This window comes from Prunus dulcis, chromosome 8 (genome assembly GCF_902201215.1).
Source record: "Prunus dulcis chromosome 8, ALMONDv2, whole genome shotgun sequence".
Taxonomy (NCBI): domain Eukaryota; kingdom Viridiplantae; phylum Streptophyta; class Magnoliopsida; order Rosales; family Rosaceae; genus Prunus; species Prunus dulcis.
This window is the reverse complement of record NC_047657.1, coordinates 16,535,033-16,558,840: the sequence shown is the minus strand read 5'-3', so window position 1 is coordinate 16,558,840 and position 23,808 is coordinate 16,535,033. Positions and strand designations below refer to the sequence as shown.

The 23,808-nt window shown below is 38.6% G+C and overlaps 6 protein-coding genes across 6 annotated transcripts; 4 read left to right on the top strand and 2 right to left on the bottom strand.

Moving 5' to 3' along the window:
- The first annotated feature begins 956 nt into the window (after positions 1–956).
- On the top strand, positions 957–3,054 carry LOC117638622 (dimethylnonatriene synthase-like). Its single transcript, XM_034373717.1, has 2 exons — positions 957–1,937; positions 2,389–3,054. The coding sequence occupies exons 1-2, from the start codon at positions 957–959 to the stop codon at positions 3,052–3,054; spliced, it is 1,647 nt and encodes a 548-aa protein (XP_034229608.1).
- Positions 3,055–6,946: 3,892 nt separating this feature from the next.
- On the top strand, positions 6,947–8,894 carry LOC117638852 (dimethylnonatriene synthase-like). The gene is made up of 2 exons (XM_034374007.1): positions 6,947–7,960; positions 8,055–8,894. Exons 1-2 carry the CDS (start codon positions 6,995–6,997, stop codon positions 8,679–8,681), a joined length of 1,593 nt encoding a protein of 530 aa, XP_034229898.1. The 5' UTR covers positions 6,947–6,994; the 3' UTR covers positions 8,682–8,894.
- A 1,471-nt stretch (positions 8,895–10,365) lies between these two features.
- On the top strand, positions 10,366–13,899 carry LOC117638171 (cyclin-C1-2-like). The gene is made up of 9 exons (XM_034373291.1): positions 10,366–10,486; positions 10,594–10,700; positions 11,410–11,449; positions 11,539–11,583; positions 12,227–12,345; positions 12,444–12,558; positions 12,906–12,956; positions 13,259–13,406; positions 13,581–13,899. Exons 1-9 carry the CDS (start codon positions 10,455–10,457, stop codon positions 13,683–13,685), a joined length of 762 nt encoding a protein of 253 aa, XP_034229182.1. The 5' UTR covers positions 10,366–10,454; the 3' UTR covers positions 13,686–13,899.
- On the bottom strand, positions 13,834–14,707 carry LOC117638172 (SKI/DACH domain-containing protein 1-like). Its single transcript, XM_034373293.1, has 3 exons — positions 14,406–14,707; positions 14,158–14,303; positions 13,834–14,039 (listed from the first exon to the last, which is right to left on the bottom strand). The coding sequence occupies exons 1-3, from the start codon at positions 14,660–14,662 to the stop codon at positions 14,005–14,007; spliced, it is 438 nt and encodes a 145-aa protein (XP_034229184.1). The 5' UTR covers positions 14,663–14,707; the 3' UTR covers positions 13,834–14,004.
- A 1,543-nt stretch (positions 14,708–16,250) lies between these two features.
- Positions 16,251–19,820, top strand: LOC117638222 (GTP cyclohydrolase 1). The gene is made up of 2 exons (XM_034373355.1): positions 16,251–17,337; positions 18,257–19,820. The coding sequence occupies exons 1-2, from the start codon at positions 17,124–17,126 to the stop codon at positions 19,444–19,446; spliced, it is 1,404 nt and encodes a 467-aa protein (XP_034229246.1). The 5' UTR covers positions 16,251–17,123; the 3' UTR covers positions 19,447–19,820.
- Positions 19,821–20,050: 230 nt separating this feature from the next.
- Positions 20,051–23,265, bottom strand: LOC117638221. Its single transcript, XM_034373354.1, has 9 exons — positions 23,049–23,265; positions 22,895–22,955; positions 22,464–22,685; positions 22,199–22,380; positions 21,917–22,091; positions 21,613–21,824; positions 21,353–21,478; positions 21,175–21,266; positions 20,051–20,756 (listed from the first exon to the last, which is right to left on the bottom strand). Exons 1-9 carry the CDS (start codon positions 23,080–23,082, stop codon positions 20,211–20,213), a joined length of 1,650 nt encoding a protein of 549 aa, XP_034229245.1. The 5' UTR covers positions 23,083–23,265; the 3' UTR covers positions 20,051–20,210.
- Between the last annotated feature and the right edge of the window lie 543 nt (positions 23,266–23,808).

The window sequence follows — 23,808 nt, the reverse complement described above, 5'->3', positions numbered from 1 at the left end:
CCAGCAATACGTGGAAAACGTTTTCGACCCAGGCCCCCACCCAATGGACTAATATAAGTCATCAAAGTATCATCCCTATCAGTATGCTATATAGGTAATTAATGAGATTACATTTCAGCTTCTGGCTGATATTTTTCAAATGGCAACGAAATCTCGCCCATGTGTTTTCGCAGGCCTGATATTTTTCAACCAGGCTTTACATCAAATGACACTTTGTAGAACACATGTTTCACCCTAGGACAAAGAATCGTGATCGATCGTACAACCTTTTTTTTTCTATGTTTGATGTGTTTTTCTCCCTAATTTTCACAACCAAAAAAAGTCTCGGAGAAGGTAAGTTTGTCTTTTTTTTTTTCTTTTCACAACTCAACAATGCCTTAACGGATTACAAATTTCTCAGTGCCATTCTCCATACTGGGTCCAATCATTTACAGCACCGGCACCGGCACCACTCAAGGCTTTGTTAGTGTTAGCTAGCTAGCTTGATGCATCAAAATATAAGTAGAGTACAAACTCCAACCGACACTCCAGTGAATGAAAACCAATGTGTATCTCAGTACGTACCCAATATGTGTTAAGAAACTGAATAATCTATTTGAATGAAAGGATAGAAAATAGAAAACATTGATCAATCAGTGCATGGGGACTAAAAAAGGGAACATATTCTTGGGAGTATTGTCTTCAACGATGATGGATGACTTGACTTCATGTTTTAACAATATGGATGCATCAAAATAGCTGCATATGTCATCTTGTGATTTGTCCATAGAGAGAAATATATTTTTACTGTAATGAGTCCAACAGTGTGTGAAAAGCAACTCAAGACGCAACCTCTATAAATACATATACAAAATGAATTATATCCTACACGCAATTATATTCCCATTTGTATAACACACACACACACACACACTCTCTCTCTCTCTCTCTCTCTCTCTTTCTCTCCCACCCCCACCATGGATTTTACAATTTCCCCAATCCAAATTCTTGAAACAATTTTATCTTTGCTTCTTCTCTACGTTGCCTTGAGAATCATAGCCTACACTAAGAAGAAGATCACCAGCACAAAGACGACCGTGACGACCAAATTAGTCCCCCAACCCTCTGGAGCATGGCCCTTCATCGGTCACCTCCCTCTGCTACGTGGCAAAGACCCAGTTGCCGTAACCCTGGGAGCCATGGCCGATGACCATGGACCAATCTTCTCACTCAAGCTTGGCCAGCACCAAGTGCTGGTCCTCAGTGCCTGGGAGACAGTCAAAGAATGCCTCACAACAAACGATAGAGTTTTCGCCACACGACCAAGCATGGCAGGAGGCAAGTACTTGGGCTACGACAATGCCGCTTTTGCAATAGCCCCCTACGGGCCCTACTGGCGCCACATCCGCAAGTTGGCCATGCTGGAGCTCCTCTCGACAAAAAGAGTCGAAATGCTGAGCCATGTTAGGACCTCAGAGGTTGACTTGTTCGTCAAAAATCTGCTCTCACTTTGCACAAAGAATGGCGCGAGCCCCACGCCAGTGCATTTGAGTGAGTTAATTGAGTTCTTAACGTTCAACATAAACGTGGGGCTGATTGCTGGGAAGAGATTCACAGCTGAGCAATATAATGAGACAAACAGTGATGCTTGGCGTTTTGAAAAGGCTGTGAAGGATGCTTTGTATCTGCTTGGCGTTTTTGTTTGGTCAGATGCTATGCCATGGCTTGAGTGGCTGGACATCTTGTTTGGGCATGTGGGTTCCATGAAAAGGTGTTTTAAGGAACTTGACTGTGTGCTTGGGAAATGGCTAGAAGAGCATCGCCAGAGATCAAGGCCTCAATGCAAGATCGATAGGGTTGAAAGTGATTTGATGGATGTGATGATGTCCAGCTTTCAAGAGGAGGAGGATGTAATTTTTGGCCATAGCCGTGATAATGTCATCAAAGCAACAGCACTGGTAAGTTTAATTTAGTGTAACAATATAAAGCTATTCAACAACAAACACTAACTGGAATGGAGCCGTCAGATTACGAATTCACTCATCAAATTATAAAATGAAAGTGTACGAATCTTAATATCTGAATGGTAAATCAAGGACAGAAGGAGGCCTAGGCCAGAAGTGGCTCTGGCCCGCTCATTTTTCCGCCATCCCTTTAGCGTAGAAGGAGAGATGATAGGAACAATGATAAAATTTCAGCTTATAATCCCCTAGACATTGAATTTTGGCTCTGCCCCTGATCAGAATGTCACGTGATGGTGAAGCCATATATGCAAGCTTGAGGCGACCAAGGCCACTCAAATTTACATGCGGCTCCCTCCTATTGTTTCCACACATAATATTATTATCAGAAAGGGGTCTTTTAATTATTATACAAATGTTAATTGTTTTCCTTAATTGCTTTTGGCAGGTTCTAATCCTAACTGGCACAGAAAGCACATCCGTCACTCTAACATGGGCACTCTCCCTACTACTGAACAACCCAACAACCCTGAAAGCTGCCCAACAAGAACTGGACATCCACGTAGGAAGAGACAGATGGGTACAAGAATCAGACCTCCCTAACCTCAAATACCTCCAAGCCATTCTCAAAGAAACCCTACGCATATACCCACCTGGCCCACTTGCAGGCCTGCGTGAAGCCACGGAGGATTGCCATCTGGCAGGCTACCATGTGCCCAAGGGCACCCGTGTACTAGTCAACATTTGGAAACTGCAGCGGGACCCACGCATGTGGGCCAACCCAAGTGAATTCCAACCCGAGAGGTTCATGACCACCCATGCTGACGTGGAATTCAAAGATCAGAATAATTTTGAGTATATTCCGTTCAGCTCGGGTAGGAGGTCGTGCCCTGGCATGGTTTTGGGGCTGCAAGTGGTCCAATTAATTCTAGCTCGTTTGGTTCAGGGTTTTGATATGAGCAGGGTTTGTGAGGAGGCAGTGGACATGCGTGAAGGGCTGGGGCTTGCCCTGCCCAAAGCAAATCAGCTGGAGGCTTTGCTATCTCCACGCCTTCCTCTTCACCTCTATAAAAACCCTACAATTGCTAGTATAGATGAGAAAGAAAATCCATGAGGGCTGGCTGACTATGGTGACAATTTGCAACTGGTAACTGGTGAATTTGATACGATCCCTGCTTGCAACTGGTGAATTTGATATGTATTTTTACGTTTATTTGGAGGTTACATCTAGTTTAAATATTTGTTTTAATATTCCGGGGGGTTTTGTAATTTTAATATTTGACCATTACAAGATTAATGGTCGTTCTTATTACACAAATTTTCACTTTCGTCCTCGTAGTTTTTTTTTTTCTTCAGTCTCACCCTTTGAGTCAATAACTTCCAGGTTGCAGAAACACTCTGGTTTTTCGTGCCCAAGTCCAACCCATGATGTTCAACGAGGGTTGTTTTTCTTACCCCATTTGATCAGTTTTGATGAAGTAATAATAGTACTCCCTCCTTTGCAAAACTGATTCCAATATGTGAGTTTGTGATAATTATATTGACTTTCTACTTCTGAAAAAAATTGGGTTCTATATGAAGTTTAATTGATTTGTTTGTAAAATTCATACAGTGGCTCTTCATAAATAACACTTAAAACTTCGTTCATTACTAAAAAAAAAATAAAATAAAAAACAGTACTTAAAACAAAGTTTTGAAGAAGCAAGGTAAAATTGTAGTAATGGTCCCTCAAACATGGCCCCATTTTACTTTCCGTTCCTCAACCCCAAAAATTGTCATCAACGTCCTTTATTTAGATATCGCATTGCAGTAGTCGTACTTCTCTTGATTCTGTTAAATTTTTTGTCAAAATTAAGGGCATATTGTGAAATTCATATTAAATTTTAGGGGCAAATAATGAACACTTTCTTCATATCGAAGCCATTGATGAGCTCAAGCAAGCTTTGAGAAATAGAGGTATCGAGAGAGAAAGAAACAGAAAGTGATATATTGCGAAACTGATTCTCTCATTAGATGAATTCCAGAACTTACAGTTCAAGACTTATATATATTTTAGCTAACTAACTAGCAAATTAAGTTAACAGAAACTAACAGCCAGCTCATCCCTAACTAACAGACACGTGACAGAAGGTATTGAATCATGAGTTACAATATGGTGGTTTGGGTATTATAAGACTACCTAGTCACCACCTCCTTCTACCCGAACCCCTACCCCTACCCCACCCTTCTGTCGATTAAAAAAAAAGTGGACGATAAGTATGAAGCAGTGCTGGATTGGAGAGCTTGGAAATGGAAGCCATTATTAGATTACAGGCACTCACAGAAAGGGAGAGTGGGAAGGAGGAAGGAGATAAAGCCATTTTCTTTTTTTCTCTCTTTTTTGGGGGTGGGTTGTGATTTTTGGTAGACCCCAAACGGCAGGTAGGGGACAATGACTCTCTGTGTTGATAAAAAAAAAGTAGATTTTGTTGATGGTATATTGTGGCTGTTCTTGCATTCTGGAGCTTCTATGACTTGGTGGCATTTGGTTCTGTATTGCAGGAAATTGAGAGAGAGGTCTTTATCTGAGCGAGGGGGTAGGGGTAGGGGTAGGGGCAATGGCAGTGGTTGGTTCAGTTGCTTGGTGGGGGTGGGGAGACTGGGGAGACTGGTTTTTATTTTCATTTTTATGAATGAGTTTATTTATCTAATAAAATTTGATATGAATTTTCTAATTTATAATTAATTTTGACGAAAAAACAACATAACTGACAGAAAGGACGAGTGATGCAACGATAGATCTAATTGAAGGACGATTATAAGAATTTTTGAAGTTGAAGAACGAAAAGTATGGTCTTATTTGAGAAACAATTACTACAATTTTACTAAGAAACAAATATATGAACCCAAATTCCATCGTTTGAAAAAAAAAAATATATATGAACCCAAATTCAGACTATCCCTTATTTTATCCACCTGCACAAACAGTTGATAAGTTATGGAATATTTTTTTTGTGGGCTTTATGTTTGTAGTGAACTTTATCTATGTAGTGGGTTTTTCGCATGGCTCGGCCATTTTGTGGTGGCCTCAATTTTGTTTTGCTCTCTTTTGTGCTTCTTAATAAAATTTGTTTCTAACAACAAAATAAAGACGATATTTTAAATTATCGGAAAGAAAAAGAGGGTTCAAACTTGATACTGTTGGTCTACAAATCAATGCACTTTTGTCCATTGAAATACACCCCGTTGGCAAGGTTTGATTGGTATACAAATTTAACATTATTATTCATGTGTTATAACATAAACCATCGTTACGTGGAAAACGTTTTCGACCAAGGTCCCCATATCAAAGTATCATCACTATCAGTATGCTATGTAAAGATAACCATGAGAATGAGATTCCATTTCGGTTTGTGGCTGATATTTTTCAACTGGCAACGAAATCTCGTCCATATGTTTTCATAGGCCTCATACTTTTCAACCAGGCTTTACATCGAAGGCGCAACCTTGTAGAACATCTCCTTCTGTGTGTGATTCATGTGTTTTTTCTTCCACACGTTTAACCTTAGAATTCATAGCCACCCAGAATTTGCTATAGGCATTTAGAAGTCACGTGTTAATTTGGTACGTAATGGTTGTTGAATGATATATGAACTGTGCCACCTGTCAATGCAATGGAAGGCTTTGTTTTGTTAGGGTTTATGAGGTGTGAAAATCGCCAATAACGAGTATTTGAATATTCACAAGTGGCATGGAAAGTTTGAAATTATTATTAGGAGGACGACCTCTATAGGGCCCAAGTAAGTTTGTCTTTCTTTTTTTCACAGTCAGCAATGCCCTCACGGACCTTCAAATATCTCAGTGCCAATTCTCTCTGTACTGGGTCCAATCATTTACAGCACCGGCACCGACACCGCTCATGGCTTTTCCTGAGGAGGAAACAGCACTGTTGTTAGTACAAAAGAACCTTTAAATTATTTTGATTTACTATTTGTTAGTGTTACCTTAGCTAGCTGGATGCATCAAAATAGATAACATTACCGTCGTGTAAGTAGAGTACAAAGTGAACAAGGTTCAGCCTAGCTAATGAAAAATAGTCTTGGGGTGACAGGTTCGAGCTCCCATGACATCTTGATTATGTGTGTGTGAAATCTCCTCCCTATAATTTAGACTATCACTTCTACTTTAAAAGTAGAGTACAAAGAAAAAAAGGTATCAATTCCATCTTCATGAACAATTGGGAACTAGGAATTAGTTTCCTATATAATCATGGCAAAAAAGAAAAAGAAAATTAGGTCCCCAATTTTGAATAAGATCTACGGACATTGACCTTGAGCATATAGGTAGACACATTAATATACCTACAAAATAATATATTTATTTTTACGACACATTAATATACCTACAAAATAATATATTTATTTTTACATATTTATTTTAATACAAAAGATATGGGGAGGAGAGTTCATTATACAAATGTAGGCTTTTTACATAATTCATTGGGGTTTGAACATATGAGATTGAGACTCTACAAATTAAGACCCATTTTTAATGGGCTAGACCTCGCAATTAGTTAATTTAGTTTTAATAAGCCTACAAACACCTCTTTTTATGTTCATAATTTAGTAGTAATGTATATAAGAATATATAAAGTCAAAATATCGCGCATATAAATATATATATATATATTTATTTATTTTTAGAGTATCAAACTCCAATCGACACTCCAGTGAATGAAGACCAGATATGTTGGAAAGAGAAAAAAATTAAATATCTAATTATCCTATATATTTGAGATGTGGTGAGCATCCATTGTGTATCTCAATGCATGTGATACGAATCGTCCTGCTGCTGCATTCAACATCACGTGATACGTACACGTACCTAATGTTTATACATAATCTTTTTGTTTGTTTGTTTGTTTTTGAAAGAGACGTATCTTGTTTCTAAAAATTGAATTGTCAAACCGTGTCTATAAATACACATGCAAAATGAAATCCTACACGCAATTATATTCTCATATTTGTAACACACACATATACTCTCTCTCTCTCTCTCTCTCTCCCACCACCACCATGGATATCCAAATTCTTGGAACCATTTTATCTTTGCTTTTTCTCTATGTTGCCTTGAGAATCACAGCTCACACTAAGAAGAAAATCACCAGCACAAAGACGACTGTGACGACCAAATTAGTCCCCCAACCCTCAGGAGCATGGCCCTTCATAGGCCACCTCCCTCTACTACGTGGCAAAGACCCAGTTGCCCTAACCCTGGGAGCCATGGCCGATGACCATGGACCAATATTCTCCCTCAAGCTTGGCCAACACCAAGTGCTGGTCCTCAGCGCCTGGGACACAGTCAAAGAATGTCTCACAACAAACGATAGAGTTTTTGCCACAAGACCAAGCATTGCAGGAGGCAAGTACTTGGGCTACGACAATGCACTTTTTTCCCTAGCCCCCTACGGGCCCTACTGGCGCCACATCCGCAAGCTGGCCACGCTGGAGCTCCTCTCGACCAAAAGAGTCGAAACGTTGAGCCACGTTAGGACCTCAGAGGTTGACTTGTTCATCAAAAATCTGCTCTCACTTTGCACGAAGAATGGCACGGGCTCCACGCCAGTGCATTTGAGTGAGTTAATTGAGTTCTTAACGTTCAACATAAATGTGAGGCTGATTGCTGGGAAGAGATTTACAGCTGAGCAATATAATGAGAAAAACAGTGAGGCTTGGCGTTTTGAAAAGGCTGTGAAGGAGGCTTTGTATCTGTTTGGCGTTTTTGTTTGGTCAGATGCTATGCCGTGGCTTGAGTGGCTGGACAGCTTGTTTGGGCATGTGGGTTCCATGAAAAGGTGTTTTAAGGAACTTGACTGTGTGCTTGGGAAATGGCTTGAAGAACATCGCCAGAGATCAAGGCCTCAAGGCAAGATAGATAGGGTTGAAAGTGACTTGATGGATGTGATGATCTCCAGCTTGCAAGAGGAGGAGGATGTAATTTCTGGCCATAGCCTTGATAATGTCATCAAATCAACAGCACTGGTAAGGTTAATTTAGTGTAACAATATAAAGCTATTCAGCAACAATATTAATTATTATACAAATATTAATTGTTTTCCTTAATTGCTTTTGGCAGGTTCTAATCCTAACTGGCACAGAAAGCACATCCGTCACTCTAACATGGGCACTCTCCCTACTACTGAACAACCCAAAAACCCTAAAAGCTGCCCAACAAGAACTGGACATACACGTAGGAAGAGACAGATGGGTACAAGAATCAGACCTCCCTAACCTCAAATACCTCCAAGCCATTCTCAAAGAAACCCTTCGCGTATACCCACCTGGCCCACTCACAGGCCTGCGTGAGGCCACAGAGGATTGCCACCTGGCAGGCTACCACGTGCCCAAGGGCACTCGTGTACTAGTCAACATTTGGAAACTACAACGGGACCCGAGCATGTGGGGCAACCCAAGTGAATTCCAACCCGAGAGGTTCATGACCACCCATGCTGACGTGGAATTCAAAGGTCAAAATAATTTTGAGTATATTCCGTTCAGCTCAGGCAGGAGGTCGTGCCCTGGCATGGTTTTGGGGCTGCAAGTGGTCCAATTAATTCTGGCTCGTTTGGTTCAGGGTTTTGATATGAGTAGGGTTGGTGAGGAGGCAGTGGACATGCGTGAAGGGCTGGGGCTTGCCTTGCCCAAAGCAAATCCGCTGGAGGCTTTGCTATCTCCACGCCTTCCTCTTCACCTCTATAAATAATGTCTTTGAAGAAGTTGGCAGGCTTCAAACGTGGGCATGAAATGTTATAGTTCACTTTGTCAAATATTGCTTATAGAATAAATTCACTTGTGCCCAGTATGTAACATTATGAATTTTAAATAAGGAGCCGAAGATAGGACAACGTTAATCTTGTAAATGGCTTCATGTCCGTACCCTACACTCGGAGTTTATGAATGTATTAATATTTTGTCACTTCCGTTTATTTAAGAGATGAGATGAGAGTGAGAGAGAAAAGAAAGGACATGCGGTGGCAGTTCACAATTTTGCTTTACAAAATTTGCAAGTCTTTTGCAAAGAAATAATTCTTAAAGAAACAAAAACGTGGACTTTACAGACATAAACTCACTGATTGGAAGTTGGTGGAGCTGTCGATGTATTTTTTTTTTCAAATGTGTAAAACATTCACCTTAACCTCATGGGCACTGTCCGAGCCCACCCATTCTTGTTTGGTAATGTGTTCTTGTTGGCCTGTCATGTCACCTACAATTTGAAAGACCAATATATCTCAATCATTCAAGGGTTTTGGACAAACTCTCAAATCAAACCCAAAAATATAATTATGACACTCTTGGCTCTGTTAGGAGAATTACTCTCATTATAGACTTTGTATTGTGTGGTTGCATACACTTTTATTCCTACATCACTTAGAGCACTTTCAGCAGTTTGTCCTTTATTATGGCAAGGGAGGGCTAGGGTAGCTACTATTCATATGAATAGTGGCTATCCTTGCTATGTGTTTCTAGCAGTTGTCATTTGCCATGGCAAATACTATTAAAATTTTTTTTTCACAACTATTTTTACCTAAACAATTAATTTAGATAATATTTTTAGATAAGATTTTTGGGTTTCTAAGTGTCAATACTATTCATATCTCATAATCGGATAAAATTTTCGGTTTCAAATATCAAATTTCAGATAAGATATCATGCTCCATGCCCCTCTGGTTTCAATAGAAGAAGCCATAATATGATAGAGAAAAATAAACTTGAAAGTGAAAAAAATATTGAGTAGAAAGTGAATAATAGTAGAAGGAGAAGAAAATGTATGAGGATTTGGTGTTAAAAGTGAAGTGTATTGGTTGGTATTTATAGAAAAAAAATTTAGTATTTTTTTAAAAAAATTTCGATTTTTTTTAATTGCACAAAAATTGGCTACCGTTGGATTGGAGAAAAAAATCTGATCTGAGAGCCCAGAGTGCGACACGTGGACTGCAGCGGCACTGTAGCACTGCTGATGTCATGGTAAAACTCGGCCCAGCCCAGTCTGCTAGGTCCCACTATCTGCTCGGGCCCTGTTTTGCTGCTGGAAACAAGATTCAAGTTTTTAGGAAGTTAAAAAAAGTTAAAAATATAATAAAGTTGCAAGGTGTAAAATAGCAAGTGCTAACGAATTCATAACTCAATGTTAAAAGTATTTGTCGCAGATCAATATTCTCGGGTTCAAGCCTTAATGACACCTCCTTGTTCCCTTCCAAACTTTGATAGCCCCAAAAAAAAAAGAAAAAAAGAAAAGTGGCGACTGCCTTTTTCCTTTATCCTTTTTGTTAATTGGGCTAGATTTGTTTAGTTCAAGTGGATCGAAAGAGATGGGTAGCCCATTAGATAATCTGAATGGGCAACAAAATTGGCTGCACTCTCAATGTAAATACGTTCCACAAGGTCCAATTTCTACTTGCCCGGTAATCAGAATCTGAAGCGAGGAAGTAATTGACGGTTGGGGGAACTCAGACACTTTGAATCTCCCAGGAAAGAAATGGCTGCCAATTTCTGGACGTCGTCCCACTAGTATGTATTTCAAAACCCAATATTGTTTTCCATGTTTCTGATTTTTTTTTTTTTTTTGGCGTTTTGCTTTTCCTTGTTTCTGATTATGGGTTGTTTGTTTTACGCAGCAAACAGCTTTTCGACCAGGAAGATGTGGATGTGGTCTTCCCACTTGATAAAGAGAAAGGCATCACTCTTGAAGACTTCAAGCTCATAAAGATGCATATGGCCAGCTGTATTCTCTCTCTCTCTCTCTCTCTCTCTCTCTCTCTCTCTCTCTCTCTGTTGGCTTTGGTTTCGTATTATGTTTCTGTTTTGATTGCCATGAATTTGGTTTTTGTTTTACTTGTTATAGGATTTTAAATGAGTTTTGTAATATGGGTTTTTGTTATTTTTTTGATATCTGTGCTTGATGCTGAACTGTTACATTTGGATTGGACTTCCTTCATTTCAATTGAGCTTCTTATGCCCCCATTTAATAACTTGACTAGAGATGAAAAACATTATAAGTTTTGACAGGATCCCAATATCAAGAATGCCTAAACGAGGAAATGAAATCTACCTTTGGGATCTTTTTAACCGGATTGAAACTATAGAAAAAACTAATAGTGCTTCTATCACGTGGTTGTGTGTGTTGGTGTTCTGTAGATATTCATTTCCCTTAGAAGTTGTCATATGGAGCTTTGGATTTTTACCATCTTACAAAGTTCTTATGTTTTTTGGTATTTCTTTGTTGAAGTGATGCTATTTGTGATGAATATCCTTCAAATGTATACCATATTACTCTTTTTTTATGTAATCCGACTTTCTGGAATAGAGCTTCTGATACAAAGATTAATGTATGTTGTTCACATGCGCAAGCATGGTACTGCTTATCACTTATGTTTTGTATATGTTTACTATAAATTAATTGTTTTTTTCTTTTCCTTTTTCCTTTCTTTCAGATATATCAAAATTGGCACAACATGTAAAAGTGAGGCAAAGGTCGAGCTGATTACTTCATCTACTTGAAGTGTAGGAAATTCTTAATTCACTTCTGCCTATTTATCTGATCTCTTATTTACTGGTTTCAGGGTTGTAGCTACTGCAGTTACATATATGAGACGAGTGTACACCAGGTATCTTAACTAATTATCCAATAGTGGGAGAAAAATGCTCAGTTACTAACCATAAGTTCATGGTTCCTTCCTTATTTGAATGTATGGGTTGTTCTCTTGTGGAAGTTCTGTGAGTGTTGTTAACTTAACCCCTAAATCCTGCATTTCAAGTTTGAGTCCGTATCTGTTAAGTTTCTCTCATTTGTTTAGCTAAGCCAGATTTTTATGCCTCTTAACTGATTTTGTCACTGAGGTTCATTTTGACGATGACAGAATAAATAACTAACAAGCTAGGCATATCCTCAAATCAAGACCCAATCATGATTGCACATGTCCATTGCTTGTTTGTGTCTTCATGTTTACATTTTCACCCTGCTTATTAATGACGTGCTGTTAAGATGTGTATTCAAACAGTCCTTAATCATATAGTTAATTCTTATTCCCCCAAACAAGTTCAGTGTAATATGCTGTTCATTCTCACTTGTATGCTGGTTACATTGTTCTCATCTGTTGTGATGTTCACAACTCTATTTTGTCCCAGTTCATTATACAGCTATTGTTGAATTCCTTTCTCCGGGCCTGGGGTTTGGCTATCTATCATTGCAGGACTTTAAAGTCTAGATGTGATTTCTCTTTCCAAGCATAATTCTATTTATTGCTTCAGGAAGAGTATGTCTGAGTATGATCCACGTCTTGTAGCTCCAACCTGCTTGTACCTGGCATCAAAAGCAGAAGAAAGCACGGTGCAAGCTAAACTTCTCGTATTTTACATCAGAAAAATATGTAAGTACTTGTTACTGAAAATAATAGATTACTTCTCCAACTTTTATTATGATTTACTTAATGTGAAGCCCTCACAATTTACCACTTTTCTGTTACAGATTCTGATGAGAAGTATAGATATGAGATCAAAGACATACTGGAAATGGAAATGAAGATTCTAGAAGCTCTCAACTATTATTTAGTTGTATATCATCCTTATCGTTCATTGTCTCAGTAAGTATTCTGTAGAGATAAATACTTGTTTATCTGCTTAGTTCCCACCTTATTTAAGCTCTACAGTTTTGCTTTATTTGTTTCTCGTAAATCTTTCAATTCCTGCAGATCATGAGTGGTTGGCACCATTGTATTTCAGCAAATATGTATACAGTCCAATTTAGTGTCATAGTTTTTAGCACACTAATAGAAGTCCAACTTTAAGTTTGCACCTAAAACTGTTATGTGTGATTCTGGTGATGCCATTAATGTTCTTCTTATCTAGCTCACTCTCTCTATGTTGATAGGAAACTATCCTCTCTTCACTAAGAAGATTCTTAAAAGCATTTCACTCCATTTCTTTCCAGGTTGCTTCAAGATGCAAGCTTAAACGATATAAGTATGACTCAGTTAACTTGGTAAGAGCCCAATCTCTGGAGTGGTTTATTTTCTGAAGGTGTGATACATATCTGCATGCGTATCTAGCTGCTATTTATTTATACATATCTTTAGGGCTCTACTTCTTGTGAAGGGTTTTCATGCAAAGATGCTTCCAAAATGAATGCAAGACTTGGGTGGAGCTGATAAAAGATGTTCTGTTTTTATGTGTTTTCTGTATAAGCTTGAATTGCATTTCGGATGAGTGAATTTTTGTACGTAGACATTCTGACCGTTTTTACACTTTAGACATAAGGTAACCTTGACATGTTGATATACACAGGGGAGTAGTAAATGACACATACAAGATGGATCTTGCACTCGTACATCCTCCACACCTGATTGCTTTAGCTTGCATATACATTGCGAGCGTACTTAAAGAGAAAGATACCACAGCATGGTTTGAAGAGCTCCGTGTGGACATGAATGTGGTAAGTCTTTCGGATGTTTCGACATCTTTTCATTATTTTCTGTCTACATATTTAGTGTTCTGTGTGAGGCGTGACCCTAATTTGGCACATCAGTTGACTGAAGATATTAGATTAATTATGAGGCGTTCTTTCTATTCATACCCTGGGAATTAATTACGATGCATATTCTGGCAGGTGAAAAACATATCAATGGAGATATTAGATTTCTATGAAAACCACCGAATGATCCCGGAAGAGAGGTTTAATGCTGCTCTCAACAAGCTGGCCTTCAAACCCTAGATGGCCAGGCAAGCCTTCGTGCAAGAAGATTGTAAAGCTTACTGAGAAACCAATTGAATTGAATGAAGAAAAATGGCCATTGTGCTCGCAGCATTGCAGCTATCAATGTATCTTTACATGTACTTGTAGATTTTCAAGAAGTTGAATATATCAAATCTATCATTTCCACACCTCAATAAACATTTTGAGACACATGGGATTTTCCCTGGCTTCATTGGTACACTCTTTTCAAACAAAATTACTTAGCAACGACAAAACCAGAAACAGAGACTCAAAACCACAAAGACAAAATATGATTTCATATCACTCTTGATTTTGCTTAGCCTTTTCTCTTCTTCTTCGCCTGCTGCTTCTCTGTAATTACACCAAATTCAAATCATACTATAAAAGTCAGTATCTTTGAAATAGAAAAGAAAAAAAAGGAGCGAGAAATGGGTGAAGGGTAGAGAGACTAAGAACACTCAGTGCCTACCTAGTCTCCTCTTAGCTTCAGATTTAGCAAAGAACTCCTTCCACTCATCTGTTAAGACGAAAACTGGGTCATCATCCTCTTCCTCTTCCTCTTCAAACCCAACAACATCACCAATTTCACCATGCTTCTGCTGCTCCTGCAATGCTCTGTTACCAAGAACCAACTAAAATGATGAGAAACCAATACAGATGAAGTTGAAAACTTGAAATGGGTTTAGGGTAGAATCGTAATTGTACGCTTCTTCGTACCCAGAAGTCTCTGAAATCGAATGGGTTTGAAAAGGAATAGCAGCAGCAGCAGCAGCAGAGTGTTCTGGATTTTGAGGAAAAGGCGCAAAATTGGTGTGTACGTGGCAATTGAAGAGGTTGCGATTGTTCTGGTGATGAAGATGGTGGTGGTAGTGATGGTGAGGGCAGAGGAACAAGGGATGGTGGTGGTGGAGATGGTGGTGGGGATGGTGAAGTAAGCACGGTCTCCATGGCCTGCATCCATGTGGAGGATCCATGGGTTCTTGCAAGAGTGAGATCAATGATGGGCAGGGCAGCTGCTAGAAATCAAATTTCAAGATCCGAAGACCCGAACTAGATAATGGGTTGAAAGAATGGGCTGGCCAATGGGTAGGGCCAATTTGGCCCAACTCAATATTTTTCTTTAACTTAATGAACAATGGGCTTCTATTTATCAATGAAGGAGAATGGGTTGATAGATGAGAGCATAAACATGAAACGGATTTGAAGAAGTAGGTGTGGTGAGAGGTTCAATTCAATCGTTTAATGTTGAGGTGAGGAGTTTCTTTATCGGACAACTATCTAGGGGAGTAATTATAGAATATTACGGTAGTATGATTATGTATTATATCTTGTATATGTGATATGATATGGGCGGACGACATGATTTATTTTCTTCCATTTTTGAAAATAATATCAATAAATACACTTATATTATAACAAATATATAAGATGTACCACGTGACTGTACTACTGTATTATTCTATAATTACTCCTATTAAGGCCATCTTCAAGTGAGTTCTATATCCTCAAATATAATCCAAAATCCCCAAAACACATCTTCAAGAGTGGGCTACACAAAGGGATACCAAAACAAAAAAAATAAAGGAGGGCTACATAAGGGGCCAATTCCTAAAATGAGGACCACATGTGGCCCTTTGGCTAGCCTAGGCTAGATAATTGGATAAGGCCCAGTTAGTGACGTAAGTTAGTTTTTTTTAATTTAAAAAATTTGAAAAAAATTCTAAAAAATTAAAATTTTTATATAAATACCTACCTCGTTCTTACATAACTTATGACAACATCTTCATCATTGTACATATTATCCTTCCTCAATTTCATCATTTTACATAATTTTTCACAATATCTTCATTCTTTTACAAACTATCCTTCATTTTTTTTTCATTTAAATTAATTTTTAAGTTGTTTTTAGAACAAGAGAAATGTAATCCGACACGTGGATGTAAAAAATTATATTCCATATTTTTTCTGAAAAAAATGTATTTTAAAATAGGATATAAATAGTAGTTTAAATAAATTAACTAATAAATTTACATCATATACTAAAAATTATTAAAATATTAAATTTAGCCATTTACTGATAGAGACAGTTAAAATGTAGCCTGACATTATTCCTTATAAAATCATTTTTTAAAAGGCTAAAATATAACCCTCCCCACTTGAAGATGGCCTAAGGGCGCTCTTCATTATAATTCATCATCATAGCCTCATTGAGATTACCAAGTTACTTTAAATACATCCATGATTCTTTATTTCTATGAAATACAACATCCATGATTCTTATATTTTCTATGGTAGTATAAAATTTATGTCAACGATATTGAAACCCTTGATCTAGTTTAATCCCCTAACTCGTTTCCCTAACGATATTGAAACTCTTGAACCAATCCAAACTTTATTATGCCACAAATAACATTAGATCCATTGGAACAAAGAGATATACTATTTTGAAATAAAGTTAATGTACATGACTTTTTGTAGAACCTCTAAGCACCACTGGCTAATAAGATAGAATATACACGGCACTGCTCTCCTTAGATCCTCTAGCAAAAAGTTCATATGCAATGATTTTCGTAAAACCCTTGACGACCACTAAGATTTGATGATGGAACAGAATAAATAAACTTTATACACAAAGATCCATTGACCATAAAGGAAACCCACCAAACCAGAGTACAGATCCAAGATATGCGGTGGGTGAGAGTTCTTAATTTCTTCGTTTTGGTGGGTTGGTGGAACGTATACGTACCGCTCTACACCAATCCCATATACCATTTGGTAATTTCTGGCTTGGTGTTTCTGACTGGAAGCGTCAAATGTTCTAATCATTTTTTTTGTCTATATATTGATTCATATGACACGAGAACAGAGCAGACATAGCAGAGAGAGAGGGAGAGAGATAACGAAATAAAAAAGAGGAAAGAACCGTGTGGTTAGTTGTCAGCGACCCAGGTCCTCCGGTCCCGTACAAAAAAACACAGCCCCAAAAGCCCAATCCACAGCCTCCCCCCTTCATGTGGGCAATTGGGTCCCACATTCCGATTAGAGACGAAGATCCACACATTCATACGTCGAACTGGCAACCCTACGTTTCATTCTCACATCCCCTTAAGGCTTTAGCCTCCTCCTCCTCCTCTCTTTATAGCTCTACTTTGTTAACTGAATAATTTGATCATCTGGGTACCTCGGGATTATTGGTTTTGCGAGGATCCTATCGTTTGGTCATCTGGGTAGCTTTGGTTTTTAGTTTTCTTATTGATTCATTACTGGTTTTGGGGAAAGATTTGATTTTTATTTCCTGTGACCCATCTTTCTTCTGTTAAAGTGGGCACCTTTGGTTTTGATTGATTTCGTGATTTGAATTGCCGTGTCTTTGGGTGTTTGAAATCTGTAACTTGATTTGCGATCTGGGTCGGTGCTGGTTTTTGTGGTCTGTCAATGGGCGCTTTGGATGAGGGACATTTCTGCTCGGAACTTGAGAATGGAGTGAAATTGGGTTGCATCGAGCTGAGTTTTGAGGAAGAACCTGAAACCATAGCTATTGAAGATGCTGTGAAAGTTCTCATGCAGGGTCTGGGAGAGGATGTTAACAGAGAAGGTTTGAAGAAGACGCCTCTTCGCGTTGCCAAGGCCCTTCGGGAAGGAACAAGGGGTAACTATTTTCTCAGCCTTGTTCAGTTATAGTTTGTTACTATTTGAAATTTGGGAAGCTTGCTACTTCAGTTCCTAGAGTTTGTTTTCTTTCCTGTTGTGTTAATAACATGGTGGGGGCATATCATTCTTTCATTGTATATTTGATTTGGACAGCCTTTTCATTCGTTATTCTAATAGCTACCAATTATTAAGGCTCGAGTAGTTCGTTAGCTGTTAGGATTTGATTCAAGTTTGTCAGCACTTTAATACACTCTGTAATATTATAAAATTTCCGTGTTAATCCCAAACTAATGGCATTCTGTTTGCGTGTGTGCGGATGAAAAAATGTTTGTTGTCTTAGATGGTGACAGTAGTGTATACTTTCAAAATTTGCTTGGCAAGTCTACAGGATCATGGTACGAAAATGTTTGTTTTGCAATCCTCGTGGGCCTATATTGGTAAAAATTCCTTTCATGTTCTCTCTTTCAAGCTGCTGACATTGCACCCATGGATGACGTTGCTGGATTAACCCTTCGTGGACATTTTTAGCAATGATACAAAATACCTTCCTCTCACCAACCTGCCTCCTTATTGTCCTCAAAGACTCTTGACCTTTCAGATGTACATGATTCTTTCCTTCTTTCTTTTTTTTTTTTTTTTTTTTTTTTTTTTTTTTTTTTTTTTTTTTTTTTTTTTTTTTTTTTTGTGTATTTTCTTTTATCCTTGTTTTCCTTCCCAAACTAACAGGTCAGAACCATCTCATAGAGAGCAAAGCATGGAGCGTGTTTATGTTGGTGGTGCTGATTTATTTATGCAGCATAGATCATGTTTCCTGATTCAATCAAGTATTTTTATGTGGGTGGTGCTGATTCCTCTTAAAGTATTCACCTGAAAATAAAGATATGCATACTGATTTTAAACCCTCAATTCTTTTCCAGGTTACAGACAAAAGGCTAAGGACATTGTGCAAGGTGCTTTATTTCCTGAATCTGGTCTCGACAATACAGTTGGTCATGCTGGAGGAGCTGGTGGACTCGTGGTTGTTAGAGATCTTGACCTCTTCTCGTATTGTGAATCTTGTATGCTACCATTCCAGGTTAAATGTCATGTGGGTTATGTCCCTTCTGGTCAACGGGTTGTAGGCTTAAGCAAGCTCTCTCGAGTAGCTGATGTGTTTGCAAAACGCCTTCAAGAGCCTCAGCACCTAGCAGACGAAATGTGTTCAGCTTTGCAGCATGGCATCAAGCCAGCAGGTGTTGCAGTTGTACTCCAATGTTTACACATCCATTTCCCAAAAGTAGAATCAGCCTTTCTTGACTCGGACCACCAAGGATGGGTAGAGTTACTGGTTAGTTCAGGTTCAGGAGTTTTTGAGAATGAAAATGCCAATCTTTGGGCAGATTTTTTGAATCTTCTGAGATTCAGAGGCATAAATGTCGAGAAAAATCGCATGAGAGACTCAAGCGATCAACACTGGTGTCCATCTCGATCCCCCTCAGGTGCTATTGCTGCCTCCAAGATTGAATCAGTTAATCAGGGTATGGTCACTGCAGTGGCTTCAATTCTTAGGTCGTTAGGTGAAGACCCATTAAGGAAGGAGCTTGTAGGAACACCTGCTCGTTTCGTGAAGTGGTTGATGAACTTCCAAACTACTAATTTAGATATGAAGCTGAATGGCTTTGTTTCTGACAGGGTGGATCCTCTAAAGCTCAATGGAGATGGCTGCAAGGAAAAGAAAATCCACTCTGAGCTGAACTTGTCATTCTGGTCGCAGTGTGAGCATCATCTACTTCCCTTCTATGGTGTTGTGCATATAGGATATTTGTGCACTGAAGGATTCAATCCCATTGCGAAATCTCTTTTACAATCGATTGTATGTTTCTACGGTTACAAGCTCCAAGTACAAGAAAGACTCACCCGGCAGATAGCAGAGACTGCATCTTCACTGTTAGGTGGAGATGTGATTGTGGTTGTGGAGGCTAATCACACCTGTATGATCTCGAGAGGCATCGAGAAGTTTGGAAGTAGTACAGCGACAATTGCTGTACTGGGTCGATTTTCGACTGACCCTGCTGCAAGGGCTAAGTTTTTGCAGAGCATTCCAAACACTGCCGTTTCAGGACGATGATCCGAGTTCATCCATCTATTAAATGTCTATTTCTTTCGTAGTCATTTCTTTGCATTGGATTTGCTGTTAGCCATGGTGCCAGCATGACAGCGATAAGTCGAAGATCAAAGATCATCCTTTGGCCAATCTGGGTCTTGCCCATTTTTGTGATGGTGTTGTTGAAGTTTCAGTTGAAGGTCCAGACTGTCTGGTAACACAGGATTCTAAAGTTTTGTATTTTTATCATCCATTGTCTGTAGCATAAGCCCTTGCAAGATTCCAAGGCGCGTCTTTGTTTTAAAGATTATATACTTTCTCATGTATTTTTGTTTTGTTTTTTTTTTTTGAATACGAAGGATATTCAATACGAATAATACGTTTGATTGTTTATTACATTGATTCTGTTTGTTTATCAATTTCTTTTACACTGATTTGTTTTGCTTACAGGCTGTGGGATTAATTGTGATCAGGAAAGGGTAGGGTCTGGCTTTTATTCACTAGGATTAGGTTAAAGGGCGTTTTGTGGAAGTTGTGGGCATGCAAATATCGGATAACATGGAAAAAAAATGTACTTCCAGGGTAAAAAGGTTTTCTGTACAGAATCCAAAATCAGTAAAATAGAAGAAAAAAAAAGAAAGGAGAGATTGCTTGGGGTGAAAGAGATTCACATGCATATACAAAACAATATAAACATCAGCATTTAGCCACATATACACATTCCAACCGGTAACCACGTGAGTTTAGACTCTACAAGAGTGAATCATAAGAGATGAAAACAAACCAACTTAGTCGCCTAACCACAAGTGTCGGATTTTACTCCAGTCTATCCAAACATCACGGTCTAACCACAAATGTCGGATTTCACTCCAATCTATCCAAACATCAGGTTCTGTCCTATGTTCCTGAAGTTCTGCTTGGGGCGTAGGGCCATGGCCAGGTTTTTCCCTGCCTTTCTGAGCTTTTGTCCTAATGTTGTGAAGTTCTGCTTCGGGCAAGGGGCCATGGTATATATGCTGTTCGGACGAATGGTCATGCTGAATATGCGCTAGAGGCGGAGGGCCATGCTGAATATGTGCTTTGGGGGAAGGGGGAGGAGGGCCATGCTGAATATGTACTTCGGGCGAAGGGCCATGCTGAACATGAGCTTGGGGAGAAGAACCATGGCCCTGCTGAAGATTCATTTGAGGTGAAGGGCAATGCCGAATGTCCGCTTGGGACGAAGGGAAAGGGCCATGCTGAATACACGCTTGATAATTCATACACCATATATTGATGGCAATTCCAAGGATTACTAACAGGAGCATACCTGATAACAGTGACATAGTAGGAACCTGCATGTAATTGATAAAAATCAGCAAACCTACAAAGCTATTTAAAATACTTGGACAATAGCATAGCAAACAGACGGGCCAATTCGGCTGAACAGTTCTTTTCTGGTAGGGGGTTGAACAAATTTATTATTGAACGATGCATGAATTTGAAGGATCATTTAGAGCCATGCTGAGATACGAGATTTGGTGAATGTGCATATTAGAAAATATTTAGGCTCCAAAAGCTGACTGTTGCATGTTAATCAGGAAGTTCTAGCATTGATTGTGATTTGTAAATAAAAAATGAAATTTCAAAGTGGTACATAGTTGAAGTTATCACATTCATGCCACTCAGTATATGTCATCCTTTAGCTCAAAAAGTTCAAGGAAAAAGAAAAAGAAAGCAAAAGAATATATATCACTGCTTGTAAAAAAATACCTTTCTTTTATGGGGAAGATTTTTCTCAGCACGCTCAAGCGAATAGCGTAACATGTCAACTATTGCCAACTCAGTTACCGGATCACTGCTTTCTGCTAGCACAAAGAGTTAAATTTAGTTCTGTATAATTAATTAGTATGAAGACCATACCGGAGAGGGTGATAACTTTAACGGTTACCTGGGATGTCAAAAACTTGAGTTGCAGGCGGAATACCCAGTAGTTCTCCCAAATGGACACGAACACGAGCACGTTGAACAGGTGAAAGTAGATCACCATGCGTGACAACAACTAGGGGTTTATCATCTGGAAACAAAATGGAGATGCAGAGACTAAACACCTTAAAATTTTCAAGTTTCCACCACTTCCCTTCCCTCTTACCCTATAAAATCGAATCAATGAAATATTAAAGAAAAGATTGAGTCAGTAAAATTCGATACCTTTAAATGCCAGGTATGGGCAGTTGAAAGCTGAAGCAATCATTTGGGTGTATCGAGTCTCTGCATCTTCATCACTTTCTATTGCTTTCAGAACTGAAAGGCCATTAACAACAAATATGACAAAATTAACCTTCCTGATCTCACTGGACAGATAACCATCATCACGAGCTTTGCACATCATCATGGTCCTCAAACTTTGGCTGTCTGAATCCCTGAGAGTCCATTGAGATAAATTGACGTGAATGAAAGTAGACAAATTCCTAAACCCAAAATGAGAGGGATGTGATGAATTGGAAATTCAGACCTGATAACAAGCTCCCCATGACGAACACCATTTTTCATCCAATGCTGCAGTATTTTTATGTTTTCATGTGAATCATCACACAAACTACGGGTATCATAGAGGCAGAAAGAAGTGGAACATCTCGGTATCATATATTCCTGGAGGAAAAAGGTTCCATCTCCAACAGATGAATTATCTGGCACAAGATAACAATATACATGAAGCTGTAGAACACAAATAACTTAAGTTCACCCCATAATACAGCAAATTAGCATATTTTATTATTCACAACTGCAGCCATACATGATACTTGGGCTCTTTCTGACGCAAACTTGTCATCTTCAAACACCTTTGATATTCTATTTACAAGACTACTCTTTCCAGATCCTTTTGGACCAACCAATAAAACAGTTGTCGTCTTTGGCACATCATAGTCCCTCAATTTCACAGCACCAACACTTTCAATCCATGCACCAGGAGTGTAGCTGTAAAATTCAAGAGGACACATCACTTCAAGCAACCATACTACCATTCTAGCCATCGCAGGAATATTAACTTGAATTAATACCTCAATACTTTAATCTTGGCTTCTTCCAAACCTTTGCTCCGAATCCGCAGTCCGTCATTACTCAGCAAAATTTCTCTATAAACACTTTCCCTCCTCTTTTGTTTGACTTCAAAATCCAAAGAAGCTGAAGAAAATCGAGAATCCACACTGTCAAGTTCTCCAAGCACCGAGCCATTTAGTGTACCTTCTGCAGCATCCTTGACATTCATGCTCAAATCATTTCTGCTCCATTGAAAACCAGAACCACTTTAAAGTTTCAAACTTTCTCAAACAGCATAAAAATTTTCAACAAACAAAACTTGCGTTTTTGTGATTCAATGCTACAAATAAGAAACTGAAACATGGGTTCTAGCAATATCGGCACAAGGCACATAATCCAGAACCAAATTTGATCATAAACTGAATGGAATTTATGAGAATTCATGAGCTACCTGAGAAGTGGAGATGAGAGCTGAGAAGAATCTTGCTCCAGCGAAAAGTCTTCCCCTGTATCTGCATATTGAACCCACTCAGCCACATCGCATGTAAAAACGCCACCTTCAAAAACTTTGCGTTATGAGAAAAATGGATGATCAGAGAGTTTACCACTGCCAGGAGGAGTTGTTATATCGCCACCCATGTCAGCTCGCTTTGCAATTGCAGCCTTCACACCGTGAGAGAGAGAGAGAGAGAGAGAGAGAGAGAGAGAGCAAGAAGTAGATTAATGGTTTTTTTTCTTCTTCTTTTTTTGGTCAAAAAATAGAATAATGCTTGGGAAGGATTGATAGTTAAGAAACCAGGTTGACGGAGACGGCGTGCAAGCCACGCTAGCTGCTGCCATATGTCATGGTATTTGGATGCCGATTGGGTACAAGCTAAATATAATAATATTCTCAATTTCTTTTCTTTCAGAATTAATATTTGTCAAGGAAATTATTATTATTAATTTTGAAAAACTAAAAGGAATCACAAAGAAAATCCTCCAATATCGTATCAAGAAAACATATTACTGCTTCTTTGTTTAAAATCTTCTGGGGAAGTGAGGAATGGGAAAGAACCCATCTTTTGAGTTGGGCATGCTTTTGTTTTTATTTATTTATTTTTGCATAACACCAGAAGGAAATAAGAAGAAATATTCAAATACAACGAATTTAAATAATAAAAAACGTCAATGACCGTTTAAGCAAAAAATTTACAGATTTGAAGTGGTTTTTTATTCAAATTTTCATTGGTTAAAATCTCTGTTTAAGCATATATTCCAAGAGATAAATTTATGCTAGGGGGAGGGGCATTCTTTTCCTTGTTGGTGATCAGTTCCATGGTCAACAGTAAACTAAGGCTAAAAATAAAACATTTTTTTTTTGGT

Excerpts from the sequence above, each read along its gene's own strand:
- LOC117638622 (XM_034373717.1), top strand. The coding sequence starts at position 957 with ATGGATTTTACAATTTCCCCAATCCAAATTCTTGAAACAATTTTATCT. Across the intron at positions 1,938-2,388 it reads TCATCAAAGCAACAGCACTG|GTTCTAATCCTAACTGGCAC; the intron begins GTAAGTTTAATT and ends TGCTTTTGGCAG.
- LOC117638852 (XM_034374007.1), top strand. The coding sequence starts at position 6,995 with ATGGATATCCAAATTCTTGGAACCATTTTATCTTTGCTTTTTCTCTAT. Across the intron at positions 7,961-8,054 it reads TCATCAAATCAACAGCACTG|GTTCTAATCCTAACTGGCAC; the intron begins GTAAGGTTAATT and ends TGCTTTTGGCAG.
- LOC117638171 (XM_034373291.1), top strand. The coding sequence starts at position 10,455 with ATGGCTGCCAATTTCTGGACGTCGTCCCACTA. Across the intron at positions 10,487-10,593 it reads TTCTGGACGTCGTCCCACTA|CAAACAGCTTTTCGACCAGG; the intron begins GTATGTATTTCA and ends TGTTTTACGCAG. Across the intron at positions 12,346-12,443 it reads ATTTTACATCAGAAAAATAT|ATTCTGATGAGAAGTATAGA; the intron begins GTAAGTACTTGT and ends TTTCTGTTACAG.
- LOC117638172 (XM_034373293.1), bottom strand. The coding sequence starts at position 14,662 with ATGGATCCTCCACATGGATGCAGGCCATGGAGACCGTGCTTACTTCAC. Across the intron at positions 14,304-14,405 it reads TCGATTTCAGAGACTTCTGG|AGCATTGCAGGAGCAGCAGA; the intron begins GTACGAAGAAGC and ends TCTTGGTAACAG. Across the intron at positions 14,040-14,157 it reads TGAAGCTAAGAGGAGACTAG|AGAAGCAGCAGGCGAAGAAG; the intron begins GTAGGCACTGAG and ends GTGTAATTACAG.
- LOC117638222 (XM_034373355.1), top strand. The coding sequence starts at position 17,124 with ATGGGCGCTTTGGATGAGGGACATTTCTGCTCGGAACTTGAGAATGGA. Across the intron at positions 17,338-18,256 it reads CCTTCGGGAAGGAACAAGGG|GTTACAGACAAAAGGCTAAG; the intron begins GTAACTATTTTC and ends ATTCTTTTCCAG.
- LOC117638221 (XM_034373354.1), bottom strand. The coding sequence starts at position 23,082 with ATGGGTGGCGATATAACAACTCCTCCTGGCAGTG. Across the intron at positions 22,092-22,198 it reads AGAAAGAGCCCAAGTATCAT|ATAATTCATCTGTTGGAGAT; the intron begins GTATGGCTGCAG and ends ATCTTGTGCCAG. Across the intron at positions 21,267-21,352 it reads TCAAGTTTTTGACATCCCAG|AAAGCAGTGATCCGGTAACT; the intron begins GTAACCGTTAAA and ends TTGTGCTAGCAG.